Source organism: Camelus dromedarius, unplaced genomic scaffold, assembly GCF_036321535.1.
Source record: "Camelus dromedarius isolate mCamDro1 unplaced genomic scaffold, mCamDro1.pat HAP1_SCAFFOLD_85, whole genome shotgun sequence".
NCBI classification, from domain to species: domain Eukaryota; kingdom Metazoa; phylum Chordata; class Mammalia; order Artiodactyla; family Camelidae; genus Camelus; species Camelus dromedarius.
The window spans coordinates 131,001-155,405 of NW_026989850.1; the positions used below are offsets into that span (position 1 = coordinate 131,001).

General features: G+C 34.1%; 1 protein-coding gene and 2 pseudogenes across 1 annotated transcript; 1 reads left to right on the forward strand and 2 right to left on the reverse strand.

Moving 5' to 3' along the window:
* Positions 1-4,805: 4,805 nt before the first annotated feature.
* LOC135320937 (olfactory receptor 4A47-like) lies at positions 4,806-5,735 on the reverse strand (annotated as a pseudogene).
* A 4,367-nt stretch (positions 5,736-10,102) lies between these two features.
* Positions 10,103-11,026, reverse strand: LOC135320941 (olfactory receptor 4A47-like; annotated as a pseudogene).
* Positions 11,027-16,831: 5,805 nt separating this feature from the next.
* LOC135320944 (olfactory receptor 4A47-like) lies at positions 16,832-17,749 on the forward strand. Its single transcript, XM_064484186.1, has one exon. It carries the CDS (start codon positions 16,832-16,834, stop codon positions 17,747-17,749), a length of 918 nt encoding a protein of 305 aa, XP_064340256.1.
* The last annotated feature ends 6,656 nt before the right edge of the window (positions 17,750-24,405 follow it).

Below are 24,405 nucleotides of genomic sequence, written 5' to 3' on the forward strand. Positions count from 1 at the left end.
TTTCTATGTTTGAGATTCTGTTTCTCTTGTAAGTAAGTTCATTTGTGTCATTTTTTCTTTTAGATGACACATATGAATAATATAATATGTTATTTTTCTTTCTCTTTTGGGCTTACTTCACTTAGAATGACAATCACCAGTTCAATCCTTGTTGCTGCAAAATGGCATTATTTTACTTTTTTTTTTTTAAATCACTGAGTACTATTTCATTGTACAAATACACCACAACTTCTTTATCTAGTTTTCTGTTGATGGGCTTTTAGATTATTTCCATTCTTGGCTATTGTAAATACTGCTGCTATGAATACTGGGGTGTGTGTATCTTTTTCAATTAGAGCTCCCTCTGGATCTATGCTCAAGAGTGGGATTGATAGATCATATGACAAGCTGGTTTTTATTTTTTTTAGCAGTCTCCATATTGTTTACCATAATGGCTGCACCAAACTACACTCACAACAGCAGTATAGGAGGGTTCCCTTCTCCCCACACCCTCTCCAGCATTTATTGTTTGTGGGCTCTTTAATGATGACCATTCTGACTGATGTGAGATGATAACTCATTGTTTTGATTTGCATTTCTCTGATAATTAGCAATATTGAGCATTTTTTATATGCCTATTGGCCATTTGTATGTCTTAATTGGTGAATTGCTTGTTTAGATCTTCTCATGGTAGGATAGGCTTGTTTGTTTGTCATTTAGTCATATTAACTGTAATATATCCTGGAAATTAAACCTTTGTCAGTTGCATCACTGTAAATATTTTCTCCCATTCCATAGGTTTTTATATTGTTTTGCCTATGGTTTCCCCTGCTCTGAAAGATTATGAGTTTAATTAATTAGGCCCCATTTGTTTATTTTTGCTGGTCCTGGAATTTTATTTGCAGGGAGGTTTTTTTACCGCTGGTTCTATTTCACTTTTAGTGATTAGTCTGTTCAAATGATCTATTTCTTCTAGATTCAGTTTTGGTGGACTGTATGTTTCTAGAAACTTGCCCATTTCTCCTAGGTTTTCCAACTTGTTTCCATATACATTTTCATAGTATTCCCTTATTTTTTTATTTTTTATATTTCTGTGGTGTTGATTGTGATTTTCCATTTTCATTTTTTATTTTGTTTATTTGCACCCTTTCTCTTTTCTTCTTGGTGAGACTGGCCAGAGGTTTGTTTATTTTGTTTGCACTTTCAAAAAACCAATTCTTGATTTGATTGATTTTTTCTTTTTTTTAATCTCTTTTTTTATTTATTTCCTCCCTGATTTTTATTATTTCTTTCCTTCTGCTGACTTTAGGTTTTGTTTGTTCTTCTTTCTTTATTCTTTTAGGTGGAACAATCTTTTGAGAAAGGCCTCTAGCTCTATGAACTTCCTTCTTAGGAGTGCTTTTGTTGCATCCTATAGATTCTGTGTGATTGTGTTTTCATTGTCATTTGTCCTAAGGTATTTTTAAATTTATTCTTTGATTTTATCATTGACTCATTGGTTTTGTAGAAGCATGTTGTTTAGTCTCCATGCAGTCATTTTTTTTTTCTTTCTGTGGTTGATTTCTAATTTTATGTCATTGAAGTCCTCATAAAAAGGGAATGTTGATAAAGATGCAGAAAATTTAGAATGCTTGTACATTGTTAACAGGACTATGAATTGATGCTACTATTATGGAAAATAATACAGACATCCCTAACATAAATTTTAAAAAGAACTAACATATGATCCATCAATCCCCCTTCTGGGTACATGTAGAAAGGAAATAATATCAATATCTTGAAGAAATACTTACACTCCCACATAAATTGAAGCATTTTTCACAATAGCCAAGTTATGAAAACAACCTAAGTGTCTTTCAACAACTAAATGGACAAAAAAAAAAATGGGATATATATACAAATGGAATATTATTCAGTCACAAAAGGAAAGAAATTCTGCCTTTGGAAATATGAATGAACATGGAGGACATTAAGTGCAATAAACCAGATACAGAAAGATGAAAATTGTATTACCTCACTTACTTGTGCAATCTAAAACAGTCAAGCTCATGGAAGCAGATAGTAAGCAGAATGTGGATTCCCAGGGGCTGGAGGGTGGGATAACTGGGGATAAATTGCTCAAAACATACCAACTTACAGTTATAAGATAAATAAGTTCTGGGGAATCTAATATACAGCAAGGTGGTTACAGTTAATAATACATTATTGCCCACTTGAAATCTACTAAGAGAGTAGATTTTAAGGGGGTCTTACCAAAAGAAAAACTAACCCAAATATCAAAATGATAATTATGTGAGGTGATGGATGTGTTATTTAGGGTGATTGTGATTATCATTTCATGATCTATAAGTATATTAAATCATCACACTGTACATCTTAAATATATACAGTTTTATTTTGTCACCTATACATCAACAAAGCTGGGAGAAAGAAAGAATACATACTATGTGATTCAATTTATATGACCATCTGGAAAAGACAAAGCTATAGGAATAGAAATGGATTAGTGTTTGCCAGGACCTGGAGGTGAAGGGAGGAAGTGATTACAAAGGAACATGAGGAAATATTTTTTGTGATGAAATATTTTGCATAATAATTGTGATAGTGGTACACAACCATCTGCATTTTGTCAAAACTTATAAAGCAGACTAAAAAGGAAGAATGTTGTACTGTAAAGATTAAATATTATGTAAAAATGGAAAGCACAAGTACTTCCTACATTGAAACAGACACTTGGAAAGTATAAGACAAGATTCTATTTATAATAGCAGCAAAAAAAAAATCAAAATGACTAAAATTACAAAGAAACATACTAGATATACATGAACATAAAAGAAGACTTGTTAAGTGGAAAGACCTACCGAGTTTGTGAATAAAATTTCTGAATTCTCTAAAGATACAAGTTCTTTCTAAATAAAAACTTATTGCAAATACCAACTAACTAATTTTTTACAAGACTAGCTTATTTTGAAATATAATTATGCAAGAATAGACATAGTTCTGATAAGTAATTGTAATGAAGAAGTCCTTGGCTCATAAGGTATCAAAGTGTATTTTAAATCAAATACAGTTACATCCTGTGTTGAATGACACATGAATATAGAGATCAATGGAAGATAATAGAGGTCTGAATTGGATCCAGTCACATGTCATTTTTAGAATGAATACTTGGAATATCAAAATTATGGGGAAAGTATGCATCTATATAAATGACCATCTCAAAAAATAATTGAAATATGATCCCTAATGAACTCCTTACATCAAGATAATGTGTAGATTGTATAAAAATTTAAACATAAAATATGAAACAACAAAAAGACCTCAAAAGTTAAATGTTGGAAAATGTGGAAAAATAATTTGGTAACATTGAAATAGGAAAATTCTAAGTAAGCTATAAAATACAAAGGAAATGTTGATAGATTTAATTACGTAAAGGTAAAAATATTTCTATATGGACCAAAATATTCTGCACAGTACAAACCCTCTGAGGCAAATCACAAACTGACAAGTAATAATTTAATATGCATGGGAATGGGACAATTTCATCTGCATATGATTAAATCATTAAATCAGTATGAAAAGTATCAGCAGTCAAATAAAATGCAAAATTAATTACTTTGCAATTCATGAGAAAGTAATACAAATCACTTTAAACATGTGAATGGATGTCCAAATTCAATTATATTTATTTATAATTAAAGTATACAAGTGAAACAATATTTCTTCATTTAGATTTTCAAATACCATAAATGTTTACTAAACATTGGTTGTTTGATAATGCCACAAAACAGGTATTTTCCAGAAATAAAGGAGTAGTGAGTTTGCTACAAGCTTATGGATGGCATTTTGGCCACCAACATTAAAAATCATATAACAATTGACTCAACAATTTTACCTTTGTATCAACATTATAACTACATATACCAATTGACTTAATGATTTCATATCTAGGAGCTTATACTTACAAAATTTCAAAAATATTTCATTGCAGAACTATTTAACATAAAAAACTGGGAAAAAACAGAGAAAAACAGATATATCGACTTTTGTGTATCCTTTATACACTAAAGAATTTTGAAGAAACAGAGAATGATTTAAGTCTATATAAACTGGTATGTAAAGATTTTCAGAACACAGAGTAATAAGCTGCAAAATTTGTACACTTGAAACATAAACATACACATACATGGAAAAATACAAGAATAATGACTTGAAGAACCTTAAAATCAGAGTATAGTGAATATATCTGAAAAGACTAGGAGACACTGGCATGGGATATGTAGGAGGTTTATTCTACACTATTTTATTTTGCATACATCTTATTTCTAATACTTATTATTCTTCATCACACTTATGAACTTATTTTAAAAATTAAAATATTACACTAAAAATTTCTTATGTAAGGAAAATGAAATTGAATAAATGAGTCCGTGCAAAATTAAATATTTTGATTAGTACAAAAAGAGAAAAAAGATAAACAACTGAAAATAAAGCTAAGAATGAGAAACTACTAAAAGAAAATGCAGAAATTAAAAATCACTGTAACTCAATAAAAATTTTATTGACTAATAAATTATATATAACTTATTGGCTCCTTACTTGAAACGCATTCCAACATTTTAGGCAAAGTGACAAACCAGACATCATATAGTTTATATTCTAGCAAGGAATTTTTATTAATAGCACAAACATACAGTTCAATTTGAATTATAATTACCATTAATCCTTCAGGGAAAAAGAAAGTTTCATGCAGATTAATGAAGACTTTTACATCCTGGGAAATCAGCCCTAATGCTAAATTACTTCCTTTATGATGAATAAAGCAATTATTTAATACTTGATCTGCCTTTTTTCCTCCAGAGCTTCTTCATAGCATTAGTCATCTCTGAATTTCTTGGACTGTAGGTTAATGGATTCAGCATGGGGGTTATGACTGTATAAGACATGTTTAATGATTTGTCAAAGGGGAAGGTCTTAGCAGGTCTTGCCTATATGAAAATACAGGGAACAAAAAAGCAGATAACCACAGTGATGTGGGAACCAAAGGTCTGGAGGACTTTCCACCTCCCTTCCTGACTCAGGTTCTTTAGAGATTGCAAGATGACTCCATAGGAGATGAGTAAGAGCAGAAATACAATAGTGCAGATCAGTCCTCCACTAGCCACTACAAGAGGCCAATGACATATATGTCAGTGCAGACAAGTTTCAATAAGGGGTACACATCACAGATAAAGTGATCAATGACATTGGGGCTGCAGAATGGGAGCCTATAAATAGTGCTAACTTGAATAACTGAGTGCAGAAAACCTCCAACCCAAGACACCATCACCAGCACAACACACACCCTTTGCCTCATGATAACCAAATAATGCAAGTGTTTACAGATGGCCACAAAGTGGTCATAGGCCATCACCAACAGAAGGAAGAACTCTGACCCACCAAAAATGTGCTCTGTAAACAGCTGAGTCATGCAAGATTCAGAGGATATGGTATTTTCCCCCAAATAATAAGTCTGAAATCAATCTGGGGGTAAAAGAAGATGAATAAGTGGCATCCATAAATGATAGGCTAGCAAGAAAAAAGTACATTGGTGACTTCAGGGTCGTACTGACAGTTATAGTTACAATAATGAGCAGTTTGCACAACAAGGTCAAAATGTAGAAGAGCAAGAACATAACAAAAAGGACTTTCTGCTCCTTTGGATCCTGTGTGAGACCCAGGAGGATGAAATAAGTTACATTGTTCCTTGGTTCCATCTAGTCTGTACAGGAGGTGATTTCACATATCAGAAGCATTTTACCTACAAAACAAGGCAGATAAATTTTAAATGTATTCATTGCAGTTTTATATTTTATTTATCCATTCCGTTAAAACAGTATGTATGAAGTATTTATTTGTGCCCAATGTATCATAGATATTGTGATTACCAAGTTGGATAAGGCATAGTTCCCTCTCTGTGATATGATATATTATCAGGAATCAAACAGCTTCAGATCCACATAATGAATAGCATCATTAATATTTACAGAAAGCTAAGAGTCAAAGAGTAGGAATGTATTAGTCAAACTAAAGTTAAAGAAGGCTTCTCTAAAAATGTAATTCCTTAGCTAAGCTTCTAAGAGAAAGTGAAAGGACAAGAAAAGATGGGAAGGAAATTCCATGAAGGTATACCATTTGTAAGTCCCAAAAATGTAATACTTGACACCCACATAAGCTAATTTACACATCGCAGTGTAGGTAGATCAAAATATGAATAGATGGCCAGTGTCCTGAACTGTCTCAGAACTACCCAAACTTCTTTCTTACTGTCTTAGGTGGACATTCCCCCTTTTCCTGATGATTCATTGCTGAAGCCGTCCAGTTTTGTACCACCAGCCTCTGTCTCTACATGTATAAGCAGCATGTGCAATTTTGGTCATCTCCAGCTGGGTATCAATTTAATATATATAAAACATCATTTAAAATGTCCACAATAACCAATGTGTTTCCCACCTCATGAAATGGTACCACCTTCAAAGTAATTGTTCAGATAAAAAGTTCTCACAGTATCGTTTGATTCTTTGTTGCTTTCATATTAATTATTAATACTTTGAATACTTCCTGTTGTCCCTACTTTCAAAATACATCACAAATTGGGTCATTTCCTACCTCCCCCCACTTCTTTTTTTGCCCATTGTAATCACCTCTTGCCAAGTCTCTCCACTTTTATTCTGGCCTCTATGAATCTGTTCTCCTTAGGTAGTCCAAAGTTTGCTCCTTAAATTTTGTTCTGATTGTATCACCCAACTGCTCTAAACACTTCTAGTGGATTCCAGTCATGTACTCAGAATTTTATGTGTCACATTTAACGTTGAGTCATAAGAACTGTATTCACCTTTTTATAGCTGAAAAAAATGAGGCTCAGACCATCTCATTAATTTCCCCAAGGTCACACATTTTTACATGATAAAACTAGAATTGGAACCTAGGTTCAATTTATCTCAAAATGATTTATTTCTTACATAATGAAGTCACACAATTGTGAATCCTGGTTCCCACTATGTACTATTATTCTCACCTTGTGGAGGCTTGTTCCATAATCTAAAGGATGACTTTTTAAATTACTCATAACCTGGAATTCTGTTTTCATCTGATTTGACAGCAGAGGTCAAGAGACTGCATTATTACTTGAGGATATATCCTATTTCATTCTGCTATGTTTATTTATTGTATGGAGTCTCCTGAATATTCAGAAGATATTTTATTTTCACTGCAGATTCTTTAAAAGAAATACCATGGTGACTACAAAAAGCAAAGGTTTATCATGTTTGGATAATGTATCAAAAAGGTCAGCAAATCCTATATTTACATAGGAAGATTGTAACCAGCCATTTTCTGAGGGAAATATATCTCAAGTAACTTCATTTCCTAAACTTCAAAATAGAAAAATATCATTTAATTTTTTAATCCTTCTCATCTATCTTGTTAGTGTGGCCAGACTAGTTGATTTGAGAGTTTGAGATGCATTCTGTTTCTTTCTTTTTGTTGTGATTTGCTTGAAGCCTAAAAAAGATCTCCTGAAAAATTATATCAGTTCTTAAATGATAGTATCTCTGTTCCCACTCGGGGCTAGATCACTGGACATTTTATTCCTTCTAAACTCATTTGTTGTTAAGCCTTAGAATTGGGAAGTTTCCAAAACCGATTGTCACTTAATTAAATTCACTGGGATTTTCCACTACATTTTAAAAATTCATCAGTATGTAAAGAGGCTACCAAACCTCATCGCAGAATTAGGGTAAAAAAGATGTCACATAAAAAAAAAAGAAAAAAGAAAAACAGCTTTATAACTGCTTTCAAACTATTGCGAATCAAGAATAAAATAACAGCCAAATCATCTTGTTTCAGGGATGATTGATTCCTCAAGTGTTTCCCCACTTGCCATAGCAAGCTTATCATCCTTTTTATTTAATATTCGATTTGTGCTGACTTGACATTTATTAAATTCATGAAAATGTTATCACCATTTCAGATATGATATCTAATACTGTGTCTAATTATTATTTATTTTAATGCTGAAGACAACTATGTGATACAAGGAACTGTGTTATATTTGAGGAGACAGCAATCATTAAAAGAAGGGAAAAAAAATCAGATGAAAGTTTCTTCCAACATGGATCTTATATTCTTATAATAGAGTCAGACAACAAAAAAGGAGATGATTTAATATATTAGGAGGTTAGAGGACCATTCCAGCACTAAGAATGCTTACAAGGTCAGCCAGCTTTCATCATGTTCCTCTCTGCAGACACAGAGAAATTATGTATGAGGCTTCCTAGAGATAGATTAATTAATTATTATTTAATTAACATATTGATTTATAAATATACTTATAAAACTAACATGTATATTAACTTAATACTCTATGTGAGTTAAGGAGTTCTATTACAATTTAAAAGACTCTAATAATAAAGTGTTCACAATAATTAATATTTCTGAGCATTTAGTTATCTAAGAGTTTATATAGATTCTTTTATTTGATCTAGAAAATATCTCCACCATTTCCCATTTAACAAAACTTGAGGAAGTTGTGTTTTGCCAAAGTTTACATTAAAATGGGAAAGTTAAGATTTGATCCCAGAAGAATCTTCCTCAAAAAGACTATGCTCTTTAACATTATACCATAATTGAACTGGTCACCCAATGCTCAAAAATGTACGTGAAATTTGTAATAATGTAAAATCCCCACCAATAAAGCAAAACTGTGAAAATGAGTTCCTTAAAGTGAATAGCTAGTTAAGATAATAACAAAAATGAGTTTTTATTACTGAATCTAAGTTTATACTGCTCACCACAAAACAGGCCAACACACTGAGACACAAGTTGTTAGGGCAAGGAATAGTGACTTTATCTGGGGAGCCAGCAGACCAAAGATAGGGTGGACTAGTGTCCCAAAGAACCATCTTGCCTGGGTTTGGATGCTAGTTTCCTTACAGAACAGAAAGGGTAAGTGAGACAGTAAAATATAAAAAGTGAAAGGTGTTGAAAATATTTGCTGGTTCTGGCCAGACTCCAGAGGGTGTGTGTGTGAATGTCCTGTGGTCAGTCACAGGTGGGCCTGGTCGGGATGTTTCCTTGAGCTCAACAGAGCTATTTTAGGTTAATGCTAAGGCATGGGAGACCGGTTCTCAGAGAGGGGCCATTCATTATGTATACTTTAAGCTACAGGTGACCTCCCTTTGGTGATTAACTTGGAGCAAAAGCAATAGGGCACAAAGGTGAAAGTAAGAGAAGCAGACCCACTGTGAAGTCATAGCAGTTCCTCCCGATCACAGGTGCGTCCAGTTTAGTGTCTCTGTGTAACAAAGTGCAAGTGTGAGGAAACTGAGAATTAATCACTTCTATATAGATTCGTATGTAATAGCCTTCAGAAGGCTAAGTGGTGCAATGCAAACTCGCAACACAGACATAAACACATGCATGTGTGACAACATGCTGGTATTTGCAAACGTTATGAGTCAAGTCTCAGAACAGAGTGACTGCACCCGGAAGACTGAGAGACAATTGTTTGGGATGTGGAGGAGGTTTTATTCTACACTCTTTCATTTCCATGGATTCTATTTTTAATATTTATTATCGTCTATCATCCAAATTTTATTTTAAAACTAAAATATTACATTAAAATTTCACAAGTAAGGCAAATGAAGTAAAGACAATAGTCCATACAGCATTAAATATTTTAACTAATATAATAAATAGAATGATGATTAAACACAAGATTCTGACAAAAATGAAACTAAGAATGAGAATGTAATAAAACTAAATGCAGAAATTCATTAAAATTAGTGTAACTCTATAAAAATATCATTGACTAATTCATTACATATTATTTATTGATTCCCTATTTAATGCATTCCACCCCTCTCCACCCCGCTAGGTGCAGTAATCAACCAGATACTATAGGATGTACATTCTAACATGGAAACCATCATTGTTTTTGAACATATAATTCAATCTTTAATTTAATTATCAGAAATCCTTTAGAGAAAAAGAAAATTTGCATTAGATTTACGAAGACTTTTACCTTCCAAGGAGATTGGCCCTAATGCTAAATTAGTTTCTTTGTGATGGATAATTCCCTTATTCAATACTTGATCTGCCTTTTTTCCCTCCAGAGCTTCTTCATAGCATTAGTCATCTCAGAATTTCATAGACTATTGATTAAATGGTTCAGCATAGAGGTGATGACTGTTAAAAACTTGCTTAATGATTTATCAATGGGGAAAGTCTTAACAGGTCTCACATATATGAAAATACAGGGAACAAAGCAGCAGACAACCACAGTGATGTGGGAACCACAGGTCTGGAGGGCTTTCCACCTCCCTTCCTGACTCAGGTTCTTTTGAGAGTGCAAGATGACTCCATAAGAGATGAGTAAGAGCAGAAACACAGTAGTGCTGATCAGTCCTCCATTGGCCACCACTAAGATGCCAATGCCATAGGTGTCAGTGCAGATGAGTTTCAATAAGGGGTACATGTCACATGTAAAGTGATCAATGACATTATGACCACAGAACGGGAGCCAATAAATAGTGCCAAGTTCAATTACTGAGTGCAGAAAACCTCCACCCAGGACACCACTGGCAGCACAACACACACCTTTTGCCTCATGATAACCAAATAATGCAAGGGTTTACAGATGGCCACGTAGCGGTCATAGGCCATCACCAACAGAAGGGAGATCTCTGACCCACCAAAAAAGTGCTCAGTAAAAAGCTGAGTCATGCAAGATTCAAAGGATATGGTGTTTTCCCCAAAGAACAAGTCTGAAAGCAATCTGGAGGAAATAGAAGAGGAATAAGCCATGTCCATAAATGATAAGCTCACAAGAAAAATGTACATTGGTGAGTTCAGGGTCTTACTGACAGTTATTGTCATGACAATGAGCACGTTGCCCTTAATGTCAAAATGCAGAAGAGCAAGAAAATAGCAAAAAAGGACTCTGCTCCTTGAGACTGTGTGTGAGGCACAAGAGGATGAAATAAGTTACATTGTTCCTTGCTTCCATCTAGTCTGTACAGGAGCTGACTTCACAAATTAGAAGCATTTTATCTACAAATCAAGGCAGAAAACTTTTAAATGCATTACAAGTTTTATCTTTCATTTATCCATTCAATTAAAACAATGTGTATGAAGTATCTATTTGTGCCCAATGTGTTATAGTGCAGGGGTCTACAGATGGTCACATAGGGTCATAGGCCATGACCACAAGGAGGATGATCTCTGAAGTTCCCATGAAATGTTGAGTAAAGAGCTGTGTCATATAGCCACTGAGGAGACAGCTTTTGAATCAGAGAGCAAATTACCTAATGCTTTAGGGATTATGAAAGAGGAATAGCATGCATCTATCAAAGACAAGAAAGTCAGGATGAAATACATGAGAGGGTCCAAAGTTGAGCACAGATTATAGCAACCTCAGTGAGCAGGTTGCCCATGACAATGACAATTAGGTGATAACAACAAAAAAAGGATTTTCTGTATCTGAGGATTCCGCTAATTCCCATTAGAATGAATTCAGTCATATTCATCCTGTCTTCTTTCACTTCAATGCTGGACATGAATGCAGAGTTGGGGCATTAACGTGTAAAGACAATATTTTCAGTAGCAACGTGACTAAAACTTAATATATTGGGTTTTCAAGTAATCCAAAGCTGCTTGATAATACAAACTATTTTTTCCATAGTGTGCTAGAGGATAAGCAACATGACAAAAAAAGAGTGAACAACTGAGGCTGTTTAATTCAGCTTCTTACAAAGAAGCTTAAATCCTTCTTCAGTGCCTTCTGACAGCTTGTCCCTGGGCCTTTGCTGGAGGACCTTTAGGCACAGGGAGCTCACAATATAATAAATCTGACTGCTTCTCAGCCAATAAGAAATGCTAAAAACTCTTCCTTAACTACTAAAATGTTTGTACAACTATTGACTCTGGTTCTGCACACAGTTGATACACAAATTGAGTCTAATTCACCCACCCCTTCCATTTAAAAGCCACTTAAATAAGTCTAAGGAATATAGGCCTGTCTCCCCAGCACTTGGTTCAGTGTCTGACTCACACTGCTGTTCAATAAAATTAAGTGAATAAACAAGTTGGAAGATGTTCAATTCCCTCTGGTTTTTTTTTCTTTTTTTCAAGCTAACTCTAAAACATAGCATTTACTCTCTTACCTCCCCCAAAAACAAACAAATAAAATAACTGAATAAACAGTTAGAATGTTAAAAATGATCTTTCTTTCACCCACTGAGATCTCTCACTCTCTCCATCATGAGCAGCACTCTTTCCTGATCTACTTTAACCAGTGCCCTTTCCTTCTGGCCAAGGGGTAGTATGAGCTGAATATTTCAGGGAAGGTGAGAAGAAAAGAGGCATGTCATTGTATTTATTGTTCTGGTTCCCTGTAGTGGTTAGTCAATAGCTGGGTGCCTTCCACTGAGGAAGGGCTCCCTTGGATGGACCTTCTGGGTTCCTGTGATCTATCTCTGAAGCCCTATTGTGTTCATGTCTTCCTACTGTTACTAACCCTGGGGTCTTTATCATCCCCTGTTAGTTTCCCTCAACTCAACCCATACCTTGACAAGTAAATATAATCAACTCATTTTAATCTCTCATTTTGAGTATGCTATTTCTTGTTAAAACTCCAGGGGATGCTGAAATTTTGTGGTTATTCCTTTGTAAAAATGTAAATATGAAAATAGTTTTCTCTTTATGTACATTTATTTTGTTCATGAGGCATCTGTAATTCCTTTGATGTATAGATGATAAATAAATGAAATTTTGTTTGGAGAAAATATTGCAAAAGGCAGAAATGCAACACACTCACAGAAAAACACTGTGTGTTATCTATAGCATTCCTTTGGAGTCATGAGTCTATGGGATTTATACCTTTTACTGACTTTAAGCTGCTTGAGGTTGTAGAAAACTGACAATAATGCAAGTAGTTTTAGTCCATAGAAATAGAGTGAGAGAGACTGACGTTGACAGAGAGAGTTCTGGAGAACTAAAGGGGATCCCTTTCAGCTAAGCATTAGAGTACTGACCAGCGCATGCATTTCAAGAAACTCCCTGAGGCTGGGGAAAGTTTTAACCAGATGGACTACTGAGAACAGTGCTTGGTCCTCACACTGGACCCAGAATAATGCACATTCTTACCAGCTGGAAAAGCTCTTAGGGCCCCAGGCCAGGGCACTGAGTTGAACACTTAGGAAGATTTAGCATCAGTCTTGGGACATAATTACCCCTGGACTGAGTGAATCTCAAGGCCTCCTCAGAAACCACATAAGCAAGGAAAAATAAAAATAAAAAAAAAAAGCATCCAATAGAATGAAACTAAATACTAAATACTGTGTTCAGGGTTTTGTATCTTTGTTAATGTGAAGTATTAATCTAATTCTTTTCTTTGCCATACTTTGTTCATTCTAGTATAAGGGTTTTGCTGGGTGCATAAAATGCATTAGGAATTCTATTAATTCCTCCCATCTGTGAAAGTATTTATGTAGACTGGTGCTATTTCTTTATTAGTGGGTCTATAGAATTCATTGATTCAAACTATGTGGAAATGAAATTTTGTTTTGGGAATGATAGGATTCTAAAGAATTCATTTATTTAGGTATTAAGTTATTCTAGCTTTTAATTATTTTTCCTTGTGTGTTTAGAAACTTGTCTGTTTATAGCAGTGGTCCATTTTCCCTTAGTTGGTGAGTACACCATCATAAATCTGTTCATCATATCATTTTATTCTTTTTAAGATCTGCAGTATCTGCAGTGATGACCCTTCCTTCACTGTTAATTCTAATAATTTGTTCTTTTTTCTTAATCTGTTTTCTAGGATCTTATCAATTATATCAAATATTCAAAGAAACAAATTCCTGGTTTTAAATATTTTCTCTATTTTCACTTAATTTCTATTTATGATTTCTGTCTTCTATTTGCTATTTCCTTTCTACAATGTCCTCTGGGTTTCATTTTTCTTATCTTTTTCTAGCTTCTTGAGACAGAAGCTCAGTTCATTCCTTGTAACTTTTCTTGATTTCCAACACTTGCATTTAAGGTATACATTCCTCTCTAAGCACTCCTTTAGCTACACCCAGTGGATTTATATATAATAATATACATGACATATAGCCTTTTATACATATACATATACTTCATAAGTATGTTTCATATATCTTTTAGAGAAATTTGTATCATTATCCTTGTGTTGAAAATATGCCTTTCAGAATGTTCACAGTTAATTTAGATTTCTAATGCTTACTTTGTAATTAATTGAAAAATGATATATTTTAGTTATTGATTTCTAATTGAATTACATTATTGTAAAATATATATATATATATGTGTATATATATGTATATATATATGTGTATATATATACACATACACACTCTATATGATTTAAGTTATTTGAAAGGTATTATGATTGTGTCATGGCCTAGTGAATAGTCTCCTTTGGTGAATGCCCCATGAGCACTTGGAGATGAGTAGAATAGCCCCACAAATGTTTTCTTTCCCTATTTCCACACTAACATAGATTCTATCAACTTGCCTGTCTGAAAATATGTGACCAAGTATGTGATAAAATGTATCTGCATTTGAAATGAGTTTTAAGTGTCTTGTTCTGAAATTAGCACTCATAATATTTTGGAAATGAGTTCAGATGTCATCTTCAAAGACAAAGCTTAAACAGATTTTCCTATTTTTAAGGTCATGATTTAAACAGATTTTTACATATTCCATTGCTGCCTAGACTGAACTTTTCCCTTTTGGTGACATGACCTCAAGTTTGTTTTTGTTTGATTGTTGGTTTATCTTTTTATGCCCTTCCTTAGGGAGCATTGTCCTGTAAGTCCTGTTCTATGTGGTGATTATCCTGATGGCACCCCTGGAGAACAAAGAGTCTACCATCAAAATTATGATTAAGGTCCCAATGAATTTAATTAGACAAGAATCACCCTTGGAGATGCACCAGGTGAATGACTCCATAACATGTTCATGAGTTCAAATGTAGATAAAGGGTTTATGGACCTTTGTTCTTTCCTGCAGGAAAGACATTCATGAACTGAAATGATTGACCCCAAACATAATATAAGTATGTATACATAATCATTCTCCATCTTTCAGGAAACCCAGAGTTCAGCAATGCTGTGTCAAGGCAGGACAGTATAACTGATTGAGACTAAAAAGACTGCAAATGCTGTTTCACTATTTCACTTTTATTGGTATAAGTCACCAATAAAATTGTTTCTATGTAAAGAATTCATGACACAATTTACAGTTTTGTCACCAATCAAAATGTTGAATTAACATTAGTTGGTTATTCGGACAAATCCTGCCAACAATGACTATTTCAGTTCTGTGTTCAGACTCAAGATTCAGAGTTCTTTTGTAATGGGCCATTGATACTCATTTTGAAAATCCCAATTATCTGAAAAGGAATATTTTTCTGAATGACTGAGATGAGATAGATTTCCTGCCAGCACGGAATGAGTTGGTCACATGGAAACAGTTCAAGGTCCAGTGATGGTATATGTATCTTGCTTTCTGTGTTCTGAGAGATGACATCAGTGGGTGAAGGACAAAAGAGAAGGCAGAGAATCCAGAATGTGGATTGAATGGCTGTCTCCTTGTGTAGGTAATCCAGGGAGGGTGTTTATACACAAGATTCTGAACTAAGCTTTACATTTTGCCAGAGTACAATGGTGGTATGAGAGTTCGGTCTTTTAAAGGTTCTCCTTTGTGATTTTCATAATCAGCCATGTTATTAATCCTTTATGATCACTAAAGTGTATGGAGAGTGATTCTATTCTATAATACTCTTCCTGAATATTTTCATATTACCCTCTCTAACAGAAAGAGACCTTCTTTAACATAAAGTAGCCTTAGAAACTAATTTCAAGTGTAACTAATTTGGGATATTTTCATAAGGAGATATTTATAAATATGATGATAGTCTCAATCAATATGTTTTCTAAACATTGTTTGTTAATCTGTTAAAAATTAAAAGATGATGTAGCATCTGTAGACCTTGAGTGGCTTTCAAGGACACAAAGTAATACTGTAGTAAGTAAGCCATTACTTCAGTTCCCACTTTTCTGTTCCCAGCCTCAGTGAACTAACATGTTTGTGGGCCATTTAGATGTATTCTTCCTTTAACAGTTTGTTTGTATTTTTATTTATTTTATATTTTATTTTTATTTTATGCATAAGTTGTTTTGACATTTTTGTCTATTTTAGACATTAACTCTGTGTAGATCTTGTACAGTGTGAATCTTTCTCCAAACTGCCTTTGTCTATTTACATTGTAGTATCTTTTCCTAAGACCTTAAAAACTTTTTTGAAATTGTTAAATGTATCTCTTTGGGATTTAAATGATTGGTTAAGAAGTTTCTTCAAACCCTAGGTTAGAAAAGTTCACTTCCTTAATGCTGGAAATTAAAATAAAGTAAATCTTTCTTTTCTTTTCTATTAGAACTTCAATCAATTTTTATTTTTGTATAAAGTACTACCTATATATACAATTTAATTAGCTTCCAAATGGAAAGCTAATTGTGCCAACTCATTTACTGAATAATATGTTCTTGTCCCACATATATCTCTTAATTACTTGCTGCTCCATTAGACTAAAAGCTTTTTGAGGTTAGGGATAATGTTTTCATCAGCCTTTACTATAATCACTGAAAGTACTGGAACATAATAAACCATACTGTCTATTCCTTGATTGAATAAACAAAATATCTAAGACTTCAGGAAGCCCCTAGAAACAATTATATTAACAGAATTTTTTGCCCTGAACACTGAAATAAAACATACAGAAGACTCTATGGAACAAAGGAGGAATGTGACTGAGTTTGTCCTCTCGGGGTTCACTCGGAGCCCCCAGGGTCAGAAAATATTATTTGTTGTGTTCTTGCTTATGTACATTGTGACAATGGTGGGCAACCTACTCATTGTTGTGACTGTGGTGGTCAGTCCAACCCTGGGTTCCCCTAGGTACTTCTTTCTTGGCTACTTATCATTTATGGATGCTCTTTATTCTGCTACAGTCACCCCAAGTATGATTGTAGATTTACTCTGTGAGAACAAAACTATTTCATTCCAAGATTGCATGATCCAGCTTTTTACAGGGCACTTATTTGGTTGTGCTGAGATTTGTCTCCTGGTGGCCATGGCTTACGACCGCTACGTGGCCATCTGCAAAACTTTGCATTATTCAGCAATCATGAATAAGCAAGTGTTTGTACGGCTGCCACTGTTGACCTGTGTTGGTGGGTTTTTACATGCTGTAGCTCATCCTCTGTTTGTTTATAACCTTCCCTTCTGTGGTCCCAGTGTCATTGACCACTTTGGCTGTGACATGTACCCCTTGTTAAAACTTGCCTGCTCTGACACCTACATTATTGGCCTCACTGTGGTTGCCAGTGATGGGGCAATGTGTATGGTCATCTTTATGCTCTTACTCATCTCCTATGGGGTCATCCTGCACTCCCTGAAGAATCTTAGTCAGGAAGGGAGGTGCAAAGCCTTGTCCACCTGTGGCTCTCACATTACTGTGGTGGTCCTCTTCTTTGTCCCCTGTATCTTTATGTATGTGAGACCTCTTTCTACCTTACCCATCGATAAGTCCTTGACTGTGTTTTACACCATTATCACCCGTATGTTGAACCCTCTAATCTATACTCTGAGAAATGGAGAGATAAAACATGCCATGAAAAAGCTCTGGACCAGAAAAAGGAAATGAGACAGGAGGTAAATGTTATCACTTATTTTCAATGACAAATTGCTATTTTCAGGAAAGCCATGTGTGACTATTTACCTGTAGTAGGTGTTTCCTCAGGTTTAATAACTTGGACATGTTAAAAAACATTTATTACATGAATACTTCCAATGATCTAAATATACTTTTAAGATTTTCAGAATTTTCTAGTTCAAATATATATATGTGTATGTGTGTGTATATATATATAATTTGAAATACATTTTTAAGATTATCACCATTTCTTAGGGAAATATGTACAATTTTTGGATGTAAAGTATCTCTCTTGTGAATATAGATTTATATTCTATAGATGAGTTAACCTACAGTTTATATCACAAATTTATTTTAGTTAGGGGAAGATTTTCTCCTGTTTCTCTGTTAAATGATGTAATCTTTCTCAGAATTAATGATGCATTACAGTTTTAAAAAAATAATAGAAGACATATGACATAAACATTTCATTCACTCCTCCCCACACAAAGACAGCCCATGTTAATATTGAAAGCATGTAGTTGCAAGATACTTTAAATCAATTAATTAGCTTGTATTGCTTAGAATATTAACATCAAAGAGTATAGTTTCAGTGTTGTAATAGAAATCATAAGGAAGCTAAGTTTATAGAAATAATGTGAATTACCAAGATTTATATGCAGAAAAATAACCAACTTTTACTTCTTTTCCTAATTAGGTAATCATATTATCTCCTCAAGTGGAGCAGCTTTGTTTGGAGCCATATTTTCATAGATATGATTCATTAACCTTCCCAAATAGTTTAAAATATCTGATCATACCTCTGTTATTTTTCAATATCACCATCTCCTTTTTTGCTTATATGTTTCATAAACTCTGTAGAGATCCAGGTCTTCCTTTTTGTGTAAATTTAGCATTCACCATAATCCATGAGCTTAAAACATGCATTTTAGAACCTGACACCAGACATTTTGGATGATATCATTTTTAAGAAAGATGGTGACAATATATGCCCTTCTTATCTCTCATGCTAATGAAATACAATTTCCTAGGTAATAAAGAGGCCAGAATATATTGTTTTCTATGATAGACATCATTCATAAAATCCTCTCCATCTGTGAATGAAGCTTGAAGCAAAATATTACCTGCCTCTAAATCATCAGAAATATGTGGTCAACATGTCACCCAGTCCCAACTTGTTCTGCTCACCACATGACAGGCCAGTAAATTGGGAGGCCTGGTGTTGGCACCAGGATAACAATTGTTTTTGGAAATCCAGCAGGCTGAGTAGATGAAGAACTAAAGTCTTAGAGAATCATCTTACCGAAATCACAATTCAGGCTCCTTTTATACTAAGAAGGGGATAAAGGGGAGAGGGCGTGGCTGAGTGTTACAGACTTCTTGGTGTTGAAATACTTTGTTCTTGAAGCTGTCCAGGTAGATCAGTTATGATGTCTCTGTAAACCTCCAATGAGACAAATGTTATTCTCTATTCTGCAACAGATTATCTATATGGGAATGGAAAAGTGTTACATGCTTAAATGTCAGAGTCTTGAGAATACACTATCTTGTATATTTCAGGCTGTAGGCAACATTCATCTACAAAACATGCAGAACCAGCATGACTAGGCACATGATACAGAGCAAAAGTTTAAAGCAAAAGGAACAAATCTAGCATGGAGTCAGATTTGTTCTTCCCTATTACAAAAAAACTCTATTATTCTGCCTCCATTATTTAGTCTGGATTCATGATGGGCCAAGTCTTTAGAGCAATGGGTGTGTTTCACCAGTAAATGACACTGTATGAAAAAACCTCATATTCTGATATTATCCCTACTACAGAGAAAGTTCTTATATTATCTCAAAGTCTTCACAAATACAATACAATGCACAAAATACTACCAAGCATTTGAATTTGTCAGATCTTATATAATTTGTTCCTCCCCTTTTGGATGCTGCTATAGACTGAGGATTTGTGTCCCTCTTCAAAATTATAAATTAAATCCTTTATAATGTACTGGTATTTGGAGTAGGGCTCTTTGAGAAATGATTAGATCATTGAAGTGGGGTCCTCATGAATGGGATTAATGCCTTTATAAAGAGACCCCAAGAGCTTACATGACCTTTCTGCCATGTGAGGACTCAACAAATAAATGGCTGCCTATGAACTAGGGAGGGGACCTTCCAGATATGGAATCTGCCAGCACCTTAATCTTTGACTCCTGCACCTACAAACCTGTGAAAAATAAATGTTTAGTGTTTAAGATACCCAGTGTATGATATTCTGTATTAGCAGCTCAAATGGACCAAGACAGACATTTAGTTAATTTTCAAATTTGTGTAGTCATTTCAAGGGATGAGATAAGAGTGTTTGTTAATTTTCTCTGTTGGTCTAAATCTCCCAGAAGTCAAAGAAAGTTACTTACCTTTGTGCTCTCTGTTTCTTACACAACATATGGCACATGGAATTTACTCTATACTTTGTCCATAACTTCAATTCTTGATCTATTGGAGTGTGATTTTTTCTGATAAATTTTGATGAAATCTTTCTATGTTAAATTGTAAATATATGTATGTGTGTATATATAAATATATGTAAATGTATATATATGTTTATGTATGCTGCAAATATTCACTCTTCCTTGAAATTTCCTACAAATATTTTTATTTTAGAATTATGAGTGTCCCTATATACATGTGTTATTTAATATTCTTTTACTTTTGATTATTCTATCACTTGGAAAATCCACATACTTCCAAATGTTTTATTAATTTTAATCTTTATTTAAATGACAGCTTTTCAATTTTATTTTTTTTCCCACCTAAAATGCATTTTTGTTTATGATGGGGAAACATCTAAGCCCAAACAGGGAAAATAATCTGCCAACATAATTATTGATTTTGGTAATAATATGAAAATTTTCCATTTAGTACATCAGATTTTACACCATCAAGAAGATTCAAATTTGGGGCACTTTCTCCTTTTTCTCCCACTTTTTCCCTTCCTCACCTAAAATTTAGGGTAATTTTGAAATGTTTGAAATCTTCTCATAAAAATATATTTTGAATATCAGGACTCTATATATTTATTTTGAGGAAAATGACATGTTTTAATATTTTATTTTCCCATTCCAAGTAAGACATATATTGTTAAAGATTTATTGATGTCTAAGTAAAAATTTGTAATCATCACTGTAGAGTGTAAATAAATCTTACATTATGATTCTTTATTTAAAAAGAAGACTCTCCTATTTACATTTGATTCACATTTTCAATGAGCTAATCAGAAGGGGCTTAATGATTTTTCCTGTCCTGAACTACAGGACAATTCTCAAAGCCAAGGACATATTGTTAGTGGATACAAAGGCCCTCAAGTTGGTAAGCCCACCAGGTTGAGAAAGAATTCTCAGCAGAGGCAAAGGGTCAAAGTGAAAAGCTGCTTCATTGCTCAGAGAGGAAAGGGAGAAAAAAAAAACCAATCAAGTCAGGAGCAGTCATCCAGGTAGACTGTTGAGACTTCATCCCCCAAACGGGTCACAGGGTCTTTTTATGAAAGGCTTCGCCATCATAATCTTCATTCCAGTGGTGCCAATCTGCTTCTATTATAGACTCTTTCCTCCCATGGACCTCAGCCCTGAAGCAGAAACTTCAGTGGAAAAAGAGAACAAAGAAAGAGATACCAGGATGTGTCCTTGGGACTGACACAGCAGTTGTGGGACATGAGTGTCTTGTTGTGTGGCTGTGTGCTTGAGATCAAGGAGTCAGCTGTGGGATAAGAGAAAAAGTCCTGTTTTGCAACAGCCTGGCACTTCCTTCCCCTTGCTGATAGCCAGCTAGTGTCAGTAAGCCTGTCTATTTACCTCTCTCAAAATGTCTATATTCAAACATTCATAGGCCTCTATCCAAATCTACACAAGCATGTATCCCACCACACACTCATATCTGACCCAAACTCATGTAAATCCCTATGACCACATGTATGTCTACATTCAATGAAATTCAGGTCTACATCCAACTGCACATATGTGCCTCTGTGTGAACACACTGGGTTGGTATAGGATGGCACATGGGTCAATATTTGATTAGCAACATGAACGCATTTGTATATGTACATGCCTATGTATTTGATGTGATCACACACAGGACTGCATCTGTCTACACACAGGGCTGTTTCTTGCCATATACAGGTGTATGTTTGATGACACACAGGCTTATATCTGTCAACACACAGCGCTATCTTGCCATCTGCTTATCTGTATCTGACTGCAGATGAATTTGGTTAGGATTTGACTGAACAATTCTTTTGCTCCTTGTGGCATGTGCTTAGGTCACACTCTGGTATTCATCTTTTGCCTGACACTTAAGGAAGGTCCAAGATTATTTCAACTGTATGAATGGTCCCTTGGCAGGGATGACTACAAGACTAGACTGTATTGAGTCTCTTTCTTATACATGTAGATGTAGGGTAATATAGACAATATCTGCCCAGTGAGGTAGTCAGACATGTAAAATGGCATCTTAGGGCTCCCAGAGAAAGGAGGTAAAGTTGATCAGCTCAGTTAAGCCAATCCCATCATAACATCAGCTTGAAGTCCAGGATATCAAGTTTTAAATTCAGATTAATATTTATATTCAAGGGAACAATGAAGGAACAAAAAGGTAACTTAGTGATTGAGAGAAATTCATATGTCTCATAATGAGTTAATATCTAAAATATATAAGGAATTTCTACAACAAAATTGTGACAACAAAAAAAATGATTTAAAATTGAGCAAAGCACCTGAATAGATATTTTTCCATACAAGAATACAAAAGGCCAATAAGAATATGAGAATAATATGCTCAACATCACTAATCAACAGGAAAATGGAAGTCAGAGCCATTCTGACACGTTACCTCACACTTGTCAGGATGGCTCTATTTGACATGGAGCAGATATTTTGGTGAGGATATACAGAGAATGGAACTCTACTGTTCTTTGGTGGGAATATAAATTTGTTCAGACACCATGAAGAACATTATGGAGATTTCTCAAAATATTAACGATAAATCTAATGTATGATTCAGCAATCCTATGTGTATGTGCATATCCTATGTATATTTCATAGCCAGGATATGAAACCAGGAATCTGAAGAGATAGCTGTACTCTCATTTTCATTGCAACATTAATTATAAAATGAAACAATGACAGAAATAAATGTATTTCTACCACCTCTGAATATAATTAAAGAGTGAAATTATTTTCATCATTATCTTGTTAATCTAATTCCAGAATTCACACAAGATACAACCATTTTGAAAAAGTACCATAAACTTTACCTGATGTGAAGTGTCAATATTATAATAGGGTTAATAATTATCACTTAATGTACTTCAGAAAATAATAGTTAAAATTTCTGATTTGCCTAACAGGTAGATTGATAATAAAATCATATAATAAAAAACTTTAAATCAGAGAGTTACCCACCTACATGAGTAATTTATATAATAGCAAATATTCAGACATAATATTAAGCTCATTTGTTTCAAATACCTAAATTCATAAATGGTCAACCTATTATTTTTCTGTCATAATATTTTGTCTTCATGTAGATTTAAGAAGAGTTCAAAATAAAAATGAATGCTATAATTTTCCCTCTGAAGTTCAGTTCAGTTTCATGAAATAGTTGGGTTGTTGGAAGATCTAACTGAGGTGAAACACCCCTGGGGTTCAATCAGCCACAGCTAACAAACTTCTTCAGATTGACCTACAAACAGGAAACATGGTAGCACGTCTGAAATTAAAGAGAAAGACCTTATCCAAATGTACTATTTATAAGTCAGCAAAGACAATTATTGTAGCTGAGCTATTCGGCAACTTTAATCTTACAACTTCAGTGCTTTCTTGGAGGACTAACAGCTGCCTTTTGCCATGGCCATGGAGCTCTATGTCAGACAAGGTCATAGGTAAGATTCCCCGCCCCCTCCCAGGAAATCACATCATCATAGACTGTCAGGGTTAAAAGGCCCTTACAAATTGTAGAGTCAGCCCTCATCCTCCCCAGTCTAAGATTCCAGTCCCTCTTCAGCAGGCAAAACTTCAAGAAAGATCGACTCAACTACAACATCGTCAACTTAGAAGTGAAAATATTTGGGGCCTTTTTTGTTATTGATATATATTTCAATTAGAAGAATAAGATAATTAGTTAGAATCAAATGAGATCAACTATATAACAAATTTTCATACAAAATGTTCCCCACTTAGTAATAATCAGACTTTTCTAATGATACTGCATCATTTTTAAAAACACTGTTAAAAACCACACATGAATCAAAGAGATGCACTATGTTTTAATGATCAATTTCCCCAATGTGGAACATTTCATGTAGTTTCTAAATTTTCCACAACTCTTAATAATTGTGTTGAACATATTTGTAAATAAAGACTTTTAGCTTTTAAAAATAGTTTTTTAGAGTTTAATCCTAGAATGAGTACTGTGGAGCTAATGAAAAAAGAAAAAGTAATTTTTATTTCTTTATAGTTATTTCTAAAACACTTTTTAAATATAATTTTTAAATATAATTCTTACCTTATGTACAATCTTCTCTTTTCTGGTCTGTTGGGAGTCAACCACAGAACAGAGGAATGCAATGAAGCTGCCGCACTTTGTTTTCACATATGTGAAGT

Bases quoted from the DNA above. Each gene is read 5' to 3' on its own strand.
- LOC135320944 (XM_064484186.1), top strand. From the start codon at position 16,832: ATGGAACAAAGGAGGAATGTGACTGAGTTTGTCCTCTCGGGGTTCACT.